At 43.0% G+C, this 12625-nt stretch overlaps 1 protein-coding gene across 3 annotated transcripts; it reads right to left on the bottom strand.

Annotated features, from left to right (window-relative positions):
- LOC139557006 (opioid growth factor receptor-like) lies at positions 1 to 12080 on the bottom strand. 3 transcript variants are annotated; one of them, XM_071371262.1, is made up of 8 exons: positions 11682 to 12079; positions 5796 to 5869; positions 5625 to 5693; positions 5294 to 5375; positions 5127 to 5205; positions 3018 to 3084; positions 2632 to 2780; positions 1 to 2478 (listed from the first exon to the last, which is right to left on the bottom strand). In XM_071371262.1, the coding sequence occupies exons 1-8, from the start codon at positions 11695 to 11697 to the stop codon at positions 1398 to 1400; spliced, it is 1617 nt and encodes a 538-aa protein (XP_071227363.1). In that variant the 5' UTR covers positions 11698 to 12079; the 3' UTR covers positions 1 to 1397. The 3 variants fall into 3 exon arrangements, with proteins under 3 accessions (XP_071227363.1, XP_071227365.1, XP_071227362.1); XM_071371264.1 differs by having other exon boundaries at positions 5780 to 5869; positions 11682 to 12077; XM_071371261.1 differs by lacking the exon at positions 5796 to 5869 and having other exon boundaries at positions 11682 to 12080.
- Between the last annotated feature and the right edge of the window lie 545 nt (positions 12081 to 12625).

The raw sequence follows: 12625 nt of genomic DNA, 5'->3' as shown, positions 1-12625 counted from the left end.
TAACTTGCACAATCTTTATTTTATTGTCATGTAACAGGAAAGGGGTCAAGTTTGTAAGTTGCATGGACAAAGGATTTTCAAATTCCATTCATCACCCCACCAAAGTGGAGTGTATTTACAACCCTTTTACACACAATTTCAATACACGTATGATGAATATATTAATTCATTTGCTGAAAATTGTAAAATAGACATTCGTGATGAAATCTCCACACGGGTGGAAAACAAAGCTTACCCAAACATAACCTCAGAAATGGAAGAAACGTTGACTATCTCCCACAGGGTTTTCCTGAGATTTGCAATTCAATAAACGAGTCGAAGGGGATCGGGCCTTTGTATAACCATACAATAATTTTTGAATAAAAATAATAAAATAAATAATAGCCTCCCTGCTTGGAACATAAGAAAAGAACACCCACATTCTATTGATTACACTTACTATGTCGTCCTTACAGCAAAGCCAAAGGAGTTCAACCAAAGAGGTACATATCGTATTATTTCAAAACTTCCAAGACAGAATACAATCAAACAGTTAAATGTTATTTTCTTTTTTTGGCAATGTCATCTATATCTCTCATTCCGCAAAAAAAAAAAAGTGCAAAATTCTTGAAATAAACAAATGACATTACAATCTTGTTCCCATTTCATAGGGGCTTTCAATAAAATATAATACACAATGCAGTCGCAACACTGACAGATAATACTAGATACAAAGTACATTTCAATTTGTGTGCAAAATTACTATTCAAACTGTATTCAGTTTTTGAACGGAGCGGTGTATTTAAAAGAAAAATAATTGTAACAAGCAGGCATCAGTTCATTGTATGAGATGGAATTCATCTTTTCAATGTGAACTGTAATTACAGACTACCCTTACATCCTCCTCAGTTCAAAGTATCCAACTACTTGCAGTTGCAGGATCAACTATGGAGAACTGATTGCAGTCAGAATCCCCGTTCCCTGTCACAACACAATTTCATTAGAACAAATCAATTCAGTAATGCATACATCCTTACCAACAAAAAGAACAAACCCACTCTAATGTGAACATGGAGGACAGCAGAATATAATAAGGCCTGAAAACTATTTTTCTGTTAAAGCCCTGCCCAGAAACCACCCAGCCCCTTCCTCCTAGGAGCTTCTGTAGAACTCAGAATTTATGCCATTCTGAGGATTGGAGAAGTGTAAGCAATATGGCGAGAATTCCATCTAACCTACAGTATCAGACGGCAAGGATGAGCTATTACCATATGACTTATATATATTTTTCTTAGCCTTTCATATCCACATGAAGTGCCTAGGGGGTAGGGTCTCAGGGTCGATTTGGGATTGGCCATAAGTGTACACAATTTAACATATGTCCCTTTAGTCTGCAAATGATTCCTCCCTCTTTATATTCAGGAAGTTCCCATGTCCCTGAAGTTCCCTGAACTTGGCTGGGAGTTGGATTCCACATCCATCGGCTCCACTTCATTTTTCACCTCTTTCCCATTTGTCTGGTCCTCTCCAGCTTTCTTTATGTTCTCCCCACCCACTGGCACTGCTTTGTTATCAGACACATCACTAAAGTCAGTCCTTGGATGTTTTTCACCTCGTTCTGAGGAGTCCTTTTTCGGCGAATCCTTTTTGGGATCCTCAGTCTTGGCTTTGTGGGATGATGCCGCTGATGGGCTCGTCTGATGTGGGTGGTTGTCGTTGGGGACGACCGTGCCTTTCTCCCACCCGTTGGGGCAGTTCTCTGTAGGACCGTTGCGTGGCACCACCTTGTCACCTTCCCTTTTCTTCTTAGTCGGTTGTGCCAAATTCTCAGACTTCATTTCAGATGCAGCTGCCTTGACTTTGACTGAGTCCTGGACGCTGTCCTTGGCTTGACTATCCTCTTTGAGTCCTTCCTCCATACTATGATCTCCTTTAACAGACTCAGGGTCTGGGCTGCCTGAATGGTCCATGTCAAGATCATTACTGTTCCCGTTTCCCAGTGATTCTGAGTCCTCTGGGGAGATCGCTGGCCCCGAAGGATTAACAGAAAAACCCTCAGCCTGCTTATCTCCATCACTACTCAATGCTTCATCATTCAACTTGGCAGTCTCCTTCACCTCCTCTGTGACACCCTTCTCCTTCTGGGCTCCCACTGCCTCTCCCTCTCTAGCCTTGGCTCGTGTGCGGCCTTCCTCCGCTCCCTCGCCGTTCCCCTTCTCCGCCTTCTTCAGCTGTTTCTGGATCTTTCTGGGGCACCATACAAACTTTTCCTTGGGCTCAAAGTGCTGGAAAGCGTAGCGCAGAAGCTCTTTGCGCTTCTGCTTGTCACGAATGGCAAACAGGAAGTAGTCGAGCACGCTGCGCTTGACGCTGCTCAGGTTCCTTTTGACCAGCGTCTCCTCCAGGAAGAAGCGCACCAGCGGACTCTGGTAGTGCTCAAAGCCTAGCTCCCCCAGGCTCTTCAGGATGCGCGTAATGCGGAGGTTGTTGTGCATGTTCCTGAGACAGAAAACACAACCAATATTTAGATGGAGGACCACTAGTAACAGTTTACAACACCACTGATGACAAAGAACGGTCATCAGTGGTTCCACATGGTCTTAAGAAATCACACCCTGTAAAGATGACCAAGGCGTAACTTCAGCAACTCACCTTTCAAGGTTGGCGAAGCGTTCTCTCCAGTTCTCGGCGCGTTTGACCTCACCTGTGTCTTTGTTGACCAGCTGGATACCATAGAACCCCAGCATGAGCTCGTAGGACTCCACCAGCCTCTTCTTGGCCTCCTCGCTCTCCCTGAAGGCCTGAGGACACAGTGGGGCAAGAGCACAGAGACCATTATCGTCGCCTTGATAGAGAAGCTCCATTCATAAACATTTCGTCTGCTCACTGGACCCAAGGGTATGCTTACTGTTACATTCAACAGTAACTCATTTTATGAAAAGGGCATTTCACAGTGCTTTATTGTACCCCTTAACCACACTTTGCACGTCAGTGCTCCTAATACATCACAATGATCATGCAAAACGTGAACCACTCACCAGGATCTCCTTCTTGGTGAGCTCAGAGGCCATGTAGTTCACTCCTGGCTCCCGCAGTGGAAACAACCTGAGAGCAACAGTGGGTTATAACTTTCGATGGCTAGATATCAATAATAGCACGGTGAAATCACTTCACTGATGTTTCAATCGTGTTTTGGGAAAGCTTTCCTGCGCCGTGCTGCGGCTAAGTGACAAAATGTCGGTGATTGACAGTTTATCGCAACAGAACGTAAACGCCATCCAAGTTTATGACACTTGAGATTAGATTACTGTACTGTTATCATTGTGAGTCAGGCAAATTATAGGCCTAGTCATAAAGTAATATAGTCACATGTATAACTCCCTAGAGTTTAACTTGTGCTACCTCTACTTCTGGTTGCTGTCATTGGTGAGTTTTAATTTGGCTGTTATACAGTGGGGAGAACAAGTATTTGATACACTGCCGATTTTGCAGGTTTTCCTACTTACAAAGCATGTAGAGGTCTGTCATTTTTATCATAGGTACACTTCAACTGTGAGAGACGGAATCTAAAACAAAAATCCAGAAAATCACATTGTATGATTTTTAAGTAATTAATTTGCATTTTATTGCATGACATAAGTATTTGATCACCTACCAACCAGTAAGAATTCCGGCTCTCACAGACCTGTTAGTTTTTCTTTAAGAAGCCCTCCTGTTCTCCACTCATTACCTGTATTAACTGCACCTGTTTGAACTCGTTACCTGTATAAAAGACACCTGTCCACACACTCAATCAAACAGACTCCAACCTCTCCACAATGGCCAAGACCAGAGAGCTGTGTAAGCACATCAGGGATAAATTGTAGACCTGCACAAGGCTGGGATGGGCTACAGGACAATAGGCAAGCAGCTTGGTGAGAAGGCAACAACTGTTGGCGCAATTATTAGAAAATAGAAGAAAATAGAAGAAGTTCAAGATGATGGTCAATCACCCTCGGTCTGGGGCTCCATGCAAGATCTCACCTCGTGGGGCATCAATGATCATGAGGAAGGTGAGGGATCAGCCCAGAACTACACGGCAGGACCTGGTCAATGACCTGAAGAGAGCTGGGACCACAGTCTCAAAGAAAACCATTAGTAACACACTACGCCGTCATGGATTAAAATCCTGCAGCGCACACAAGGTCCCCCTGCTCAAGCAGGCGCATGTCCAGGCCCGTCTGAAGTTTGCCAATGACCATCTGGATGATCCAGAGGAGGAATGGGAGAAGGTCATGTGGTCTGATGATTCAAAAATAGAGCTTTTTGGTCTAAACTCCACTCGCCGTGTTTGGAGGAAGAAGAAGGATGAGTACAACCCCAAGAACACCATCCCAACCGTGAAGCATGGAGGTGGAAACATCATTCTTTGGGGATGCTTTTCTGCAAAGGGGACAGGACGACTGCACCGTATTGAGGGGAGGATGGATGGGGCCATGTATTGCGAGATCTTAGCCAACAACCTCCTTCCCTCAGTAAGAGCATTGATGATGGGTCGTGGCTGGGTCTTCCAGCATGACAACGACCCGAAACACACAGCCAGGGCAACTAAGGAGTGGCTCCGTAAGAAGTATCTCAAGGTCCTGGAGTGGCCTAGCCAGTCTCCAGACCTGAACCCAATAGAAAATCTTTGGAGGGAGCTGAAAGTCCGTATTGCCCAGCGACAGCCCCGAAACCTGAAGGATCTGGAGAAGGTCTGTATGAAGGAGTGGGCCAAAATCCCTGCTGCAGTGTGTGCAAACCTGGTCAAGAACTACAGGAAACGTATGATCTCTGTAATTGCAAACAAAGGATTCTGTACCAAATATTAAGTTCTGCTTTTCTGATGTATCAAATACTTATGTCATGCAATAAAATGCGAATTAATTACTTAAAAATCATACAATGTGATTTTCGGGATTTTTGTTTTAGATTCCGTCTCTCACAGTTGAAGTGTACCTATGATAAAAATTACAGACCTCTACATGCTTTGTAAGTAGGAAAACCTGCAAAATCGGCAGTGTATCAAATACTTGTTCTCCCCACTGTAGATGTCCATCGGGATACATAAGAAACAAACACACACAACTAGCCCATAACAGAACCGGAGCATTTAGGATCATACGTACCACTGAATGTAGGAGTGAACTCTCTCCAGCCTCTTATAGTCCGTCTTCCATTCTTTATGAAAGGATTCTATTAAAATGTCTAAACAAAAATATAGAGCATTACATACACCATTCCGCACATTTTCCAGTCACTGAAAAATGTCTTGGAAGAATAGCAAATGACCTACCGTCAGGGGAGGAGGGGTATTCGTTGAGATAGAATTTTAAATTGAACATTCTCTCTTCTGAGCATTCGTCGTCTGCTAGATTCTGTGAAGACACGCAGACAAGCAGCACAGTCAGATGTCTAGATGACGCCTCATGACAATGACAAGATAAAAACAGACGACCTGTGTAGGGCCTGGAGTTTTACCTGGTCAGGAGGGGGGAAAAAAGTGGGTTCTGGTAAGACCAGGTTAGCCTAGGCTTACTAAGACCCAACATTTTTTCCTGACAAATTCACACAGACAAAAACTCCTGGCCCTATTCATGTGTAATAACAAGAGCCTTCAGACTTACAGGATACCCTTTTCTGTAGTTCTGCATGTCCTTCGCAGCCCTCATGTTCCTGGAGAACGTGTTTGACCACTGTGAAAGATATGGCACAGCGATATTGGACGAAACATTTGGCAGAGATACATTTAAAAAGGCATTATTTATTTTCTTTTGGGTACCTAAAATTATTTTGACCTGGGTGTAAGTCAGTGGAACCGAAGAGGAGACAGGTCCCAACACCATAGCTGTAGTTTCACCCCATAGTTTCCCTGTTTGAACAGTTGCATGGGGGATTTGGTGCAGTGTTAATTTCAACAAAAATGGTGACGAAAATACCAAATACTACTAAACGGTTCACCCGATACGGATGAAAATGGCCTCATGAAAGCCGACAGTCTGCCCTTTCGCCCCTATAGTGTTTCCTCTGCGTTCATTTAAGTGTGGAGCTGCGCTACGGCAGAATCATTGCCGCCACACCAAAAGAAACATCCTTTTCTACAAAACATAGTTTCAATAAAGTTCTGTAAAGCACATTCACTTTTCTTGGTAAATTGATAATCTGTCTGGGTTCAAGACAGTTCTGAAGGTTATTTAGCTCTGTGAGCTGTGGCAGGCAGCCTGCAACTCAAGAAACACAGCGCGCCAGTGACCAGTTCGCGAGTGACAAGTGCCGGATACAGACGCCCTGTGGTACAAAACACAATTCACTTGAATCACTTTAGAATGCACCTGTGCGAGAAACGGCACGCCAGGGACCAGTGCGCGAGTGACCAGTGTGCAATACAGAGGCTCTGCAGCTGAGCGAAACACAATTCACTTGAATCACCTCAGTGCTCCTGTGTGAGAAACAGCAAGAAAGATACGGTAGCCAACTAGTTTAGTAGTTAGCTACATAAGCTAGCTATAACTTAAGTCAATTAGATCTATAATATTGCTGCCACAATTGAAACGGCAATTATCTATCCAATATCCACACGTATGTTGATGATAGAAACATGGTCAACTAACGTTACTAGTTCAGCAAGTTAGCTAGCTAGTTCAGTTGGAACTGTGAAGTGCAAGCAAGATAGCTTAATTTATCCGTCTTCGATGAGATTTTTTCTTCTTTCTCAGATGAGTTTAAAAATATTTCCAGCCACTGCAGCGAAAGGGGGAGCAGGGACAAGACTTTCAGGTAACGTTAACTTAGCTAGCTGACGTCAAATCAGCCTGAGTTAAATTAGAAACTTTCTTTAGTTAGCCAACTCATTCAAAAGCTTTAAGCTGTCGTTTTTCATAACAAGTGCATGGCTTACTTTACTAGACAGAGAAGAGGCAGAATGCCGGGAGTGAGGTAGGGCTGCATGAGGGACGGAATGGAGCAGAAGAGGAGAGCCAGGAGGGGAGATTGAAGGAGAAAATGAGAACAGGAGTAGATAAAAGGAGAAGAGAGAGGAATAAGGCCAAGTGCGCACCACCGGCAATCCGGATGGGACCCAATCGCACTGAAAATGTCTTCCCTTAATTGCGAGAGGGACTTTTCGGCAATGAAATGAGTAAGAACATTTAAATGTGAAAGTAGATCCCCTTTGTCCCGCTCCCTTCTCGTTGCAGGTCAAAACAGACTTGAGGAGCAGACTGCAGGGAGAGCATCTAGCCGCCTGCATGCGGCGCTCCATCAACGCCCCATTAATAAGGAGCTCAATTAGAGGAGAGCGTGGGAAATCTTTTCCCCAAAAGCCCAGAAGAAAAATGCTCTGACAAAAGCTGTAAACTATGTCAAAACTAGGTTGTCGTCAGAACTTGGAAAGAGATTTCCAACACCCTCGTTTTGTGATGAACATGAATTAGTGGGCTCCGATTCATGTTCAGTCAAATGTTCCTCTGTTCATTTTGTCAAAAACTTTATTTCAGAAAGGTCTCTTGTGTTTCCTTAGATAGCTGCAGCACTCATTTAATTGCATTATGTATACTATAATCCTTTCACCAATACATTGAGCTCATTTCTGGTGGTGGAAATTATATTTTAGATGGTTTATTGGGAGTTTCTTTTTAGTCACCAGAACCCAGCTCTTCAGTTCTCCAGCTTCATGGAGGTAGTCACCCAAGTTAATTTGTGGAATTTCTTTCCTCCTTAACCCTGTAGTCTTAACATTCTGTATACTCCCCTTGTCCTAAGGTTAAGAAAAATGACCCGCCTTCACTAAACCCCTAAAATAAAGCAGCTTAATTGAATTTTAAACCAAATCTATTTTACATGAAGAAACAACCTGTCATTCATCACAAACTTTGAATATCTGGGGTTTCCCTCTTCACAATGCAGAACGACTGCATTTAAAATCAGTGGACACTACTCATTTTTATTACAATACACCTGTCATAATTGTTTTCTTTACTAAAGTAGCGGTGTATTATTGCTAAAGGTACTGCATAGGTGTAAACATAACTTTTTTTTTAGCAAGAGATAGCACTTGTATAGCCTAAGAAAGTAGCAGAAATGTGTTAAGTAGTTTTGAATGCATTCTATTGAAAGGAAACAATAACAGTCTTGAAAATATCACTGTTGCCAAAGAAGTTATTATATACACTGTACAATGAGGAATTAAACTACAAAATAGTATTCTCCCATTTTTTTAACCATTGCCCCCAACCACAAGGTGTATAAACAATAAATAAGAATATAATAGATACAAAACATACTGTAGGACAGTATGCAAGTGTGTGCTTGGACTTTGCAGATGCATTTCTCACATGTGCAACACAGATTTGTTTTACAGTCCTTTGGAGGCATCTCCTCCTCTTGCCTGCCCCAGCCTCAGGTGGATCAAGACACGATTCAGCCCCCTGAACAGTTTTCACAAGCGCTGCTGTACGGGGGAGGTGCTCCCTTCTTTGAATGTGTGGGTTTACAAGTGCCTTTCCCAGCTGCTTCAGGAACACCCTCTTGTTCCGGTTATCAGGCATCCAGGTAGGGTTGATCTTGTGCCATATTACAAAGGCATTGTATGAGAACACATCAATGATGTTATGGAAGATGACCAGGGGCCAGAGGGCAGTCATCCTCCTGCAGCTGTAAATTCTAATCACCGTGTCCAGGTTGTCCACTCCATCTTTGTTGTGGTTGTAGTCCAGGATGATGGCTGGCTTCCTGTCCTCACGATCACTGATCTCAGCCGTTTTGTGCAGTGTGCTCAGGAAGACCACATTCTTGTTCCTCTTTGGGAGGTAAGAAACTAGAGTGGTGGTGGGGGAGAAGGCAAACTTTGATGAGAAGGCCTCTCTCCCCCTTATCGCGAGGAGTGAAGGGGGGAGCTCAGGCTTGTTCTTTCTAACTGTGCCAACCATGGTGATTTTCCTCTTCAGGAGCTGCTGGCTGAATTCAATCAGTAGCATACAATCTCAATTTCTCATTGTGTGAATGTCTCTGATTTTTGTGGTGCGTAAATGATTTTATAACTGCCGGGTCAAAAATGACCCTAAGACAATCTATGTATCCTGGTGGTGTACAGCTTTCATGGAAATATGAACAAAGGTGATGCTTCACTTTTTCTAATGTTGGGGTCACTCTAGGAAAAGTCATACAATTTCAAGTTGAAAAAATATCATTTAGGGGGTTCTCTCTGCTGTTAAACAGAGTAGTTAGTCATTTTTTACCGTTAAGGACAACACACAGATTAATGCACTTGAGCCAATCAGTTGTGTTGTGACAAGGTAGGGGGGTATACAGAAGATAGCTCTATTTGGTAAAAGACCAAGTCCATATTATGGCAAGAACAGCTCAAATAAGCAAAGAGAAACGACAGTCCATCATTACTTTAAGACATGAAGATCAGTCAATACGAAAAATTAAGACCTTTAAAAAAGTTTAAGTGCAGTCGCAAAAACCATCAAGCGCTATAATGAAACTGGCTCTCATGAGGACCGACACAGGAATGGAAGACCCAGAGTTACCTCTGCTGCAGAGGATAAGTTCATTAGAGTTACCAGCCTCAGAAATGTCAGCCCAAATAACTGCTTCAGAGTTCAAGCAACAGACATTTCAACATCAACTGTTCAGAGGAGACTGTGTGAGTCAGACCTTCATGGTCGAATTGCCTCAAAGAAACCACTAAAGGACACCAATAAGAGTCCAAATTGGAGATTTTTGGTTCCAACCGCCGTGTCTTTGTGAGACGCGGTGTGGGTGAACGGATTATCTCCGCATGTGTGTATTTCCCACCGTAAAGCATGGAGGTGGTGTTATGGTGCTTTGCTGGTGACACTGATCTATTTCAAATTCAAGGCACAGCATGGCTACCACGTCGCTGCAGAATGCTACCCCATCCCATCTGGTTTGGGCTTAGTGGGACTAGCATTTGTTTTTCAACAGGACAATGACCCAACACACCGCCAGGCTGTGTAAGGGCTATTTGACCAAGGAGAGTGATGGAGTGCTGCATCAGATGACCTGGCCTCCATAATCCCCTGATCTCAAGCAAATTGAGATGGTTTGGGAAGAGTCAGACCGCAGAGTGAAGGAGAAGCAACCAACAAGTGCCCAGCATATGTGGGAACACCTTCAAGACTGTTGGAAAAACATTCCAGGTGAAGCTGGTTGAGAGAATACCACACGTGTGCAAAGCTGTCAAGGCAAAGGGTGGCTATTTGAAGAATCTCACATTTTGATTTGTTTAACACTTTTTTGGTTACTACATGATTCCATGTAGTATTTAATAGTTTGTCTTCACTATTATTCTACAATGTAGAAAATATAAAAACCCTTGAATGAGTAGGTGTCCTAAAACTTTTGACTAGTATATACAATTACACTTGTTTACTTGACTTTTATACTCTATAAATTGACTCCAATTAATTTACTGTAGAAAGTTTGCCACCTGCAGTAGGTAAGTAAAGCAGATATCGAATCCATCACTTCTGTTCGGCTGTGCCCATAGAAACATTCTAAAATGAGGTGGATAACTCCCCAGTGGTCTGCCACCAACTTGCCCACATCGTGCTAGTGTGGCAATGTCTGCAAACACAAAGCTAGCTCGTGCTTGGCTCTGCCCACTTCCTTGCTTGTTTTGCCCACTATAATTCATTTGCCCTCATTGGAAAGGACAGGCTGTGGTCTATCTTCAGTTAGTCAAAAAAAGCTTTGCTAGAACTGCTTACCAAGACAGTGAATGTTCCTGAGTGGCCTAGTTACAGTTTTGACTTAACTTGAAAATCTATGGCAAGACTTGAAATGGCTGTCTAGCCATGATTAACAACCAACTTGACATAGCTTGAATATTTATTTTAAGGATAAATGTGCAAATATCGTACAATCCAGGTGTGCAAAGCTCTTAAGACTTACCCAGAAAGACTCAAACAGCTGTAATTGGTGCCAAATGTCATTCAACATATAGGCCTATTGACTCGGGGGTCGAATAGTTAGGTAATATAGTTTTATTTATCGTAAATGTTTTACAAATGTTAACATTCTTATTCCAATTTGACATAGTATTGTGTAGATTGTTGACAAAATTATAATTAAATCCATATCTAGTGGTTTTATAGGGGCTAACTGTTGGCACCGTTAGTCACAGTTATAGTGCATTGACTGTATTGTTTAATCTTGCGTAGTGGCTTCGCTGGCATGCATCTAAAAAAAATTGCTGAGTTTGCCCCACCAAGATTCACATGCTAAAATCGCCACTGCAGGCTATAATGCAATGACTAGCTCAAGACAAAGTGGGGATGAAAAGCTAACGTTAGCAGGCTAAAGGCACGTTAGCAGGCTAAAGGCTAGATAAAACGCTAACGTTAGTTAGCATAGTAGCTAGCTAGCTTTGTAACCAAAAACTAAACGAGGCATTATATATGAAACGTGTCAAATATAATGGCAGTTACCAACTCACTTAAAACTATTACATTCTCCTGCAAACAATATTCCAAATTTGGAGGTAACGTTAGGTCGTTAGGATTCCATTAGTTGAACAGCTGCTAACGTTAGCTAGCAAGCTAATGTGTGCTAGTAGTGGCCTAATGCTAACATTAGTTTTCGCGTACTCGTTCGCCGTGTTAACGCCGACATTTGTATAGTTGGTTACACAAGAGATAAATTAAAATGCAACGTACTAAACCAGATGTCCATGATTTAGTTTTGTCCTGGCTTGAGCGACGCGTTTGGTTCTCTCCTGGATCGTCTCCATCACTCTCTGTGTCCCACGTCGAATCATACACGCAGACTAAATCGTCCTGCTCCATCATTGAAACCACAATGTCACAATGTGGGCTTGAGAAAGACCAAAAGCGAGTTCTGCTAGCCAAGATAATTACACATGAGTTGAACTTCCAGCCCTAAATTCGATGACTACCACGACCGACCAACCATCCCTCCTCCCGGTCAGCAAAATCCATCGTCGCGATTCGTTGTACCAGTACGGGTTCGACAAACGTGAGTGACAGGGTGAAATGGTCTGCAGTCAATGCAAGTCTGTCTGCTGGCTGAGCAGCTTCTTCTTCTTCTGTGGCTTTTATGGCGGACTACAACCCCTAAAGGTGTATTGCTGTCACCTACTGGACGGGTTGAAACCAAAAGAAGGTACAAATAAAATCCATACGTGATAGGGAAACTAACTTAACCCACCCAAATAAAAATAGTACACTGACAAAACAAAACTCCCACTTCTTCCTTCTTTCAATTCCTCATATCTCCCTTCTCGGGCTCTAGGGCCTCTAGGGTGAAAGGCAACCGCTGCAGCCTGCAGTGAAGGCACCATGGACTCTTCAAGTGCACCATTCAAACCGTCAACCCGTTTAACAGCTGCTGCATATGATATGCTCTGGATAGCCCTGACTTTGGCCACCTCATTTTCTTTCACCCTTATGGGGCATTCGAAAGACAAGGCTTCATGATTCCCACCACAATTGCAACATATCACATTTTCTTCACTTTTACAACATAATATGATCTTTTCCACAACTTGGACATCTCGACTTCTCCTTTCTGCAAACACTTGAAACATGACCAACAGCTTTACAATGATCACACTGCATTGGTCTTGGGATGAATGCTCCGA

The sequence above is a fragment of the Salvelinus alpinus genome, chromosome 28 (assembly GCF_045679555.1).
Source record: "Salvelinus alpinus chromosome 28, SLU_Salpinus.1, whole genome shotgun sequence".
NCBI classification, from domain to species: domain Eukaryota; kingdom Metazoa; phylum Chordata; class Actinopteri; order Salmoniformes; family Salmonidae; genus Salvelinus; species Salvelinus alpinus.
This window is presented reverse-complemented; position numbering and strand designations above follow the sequence as displayed.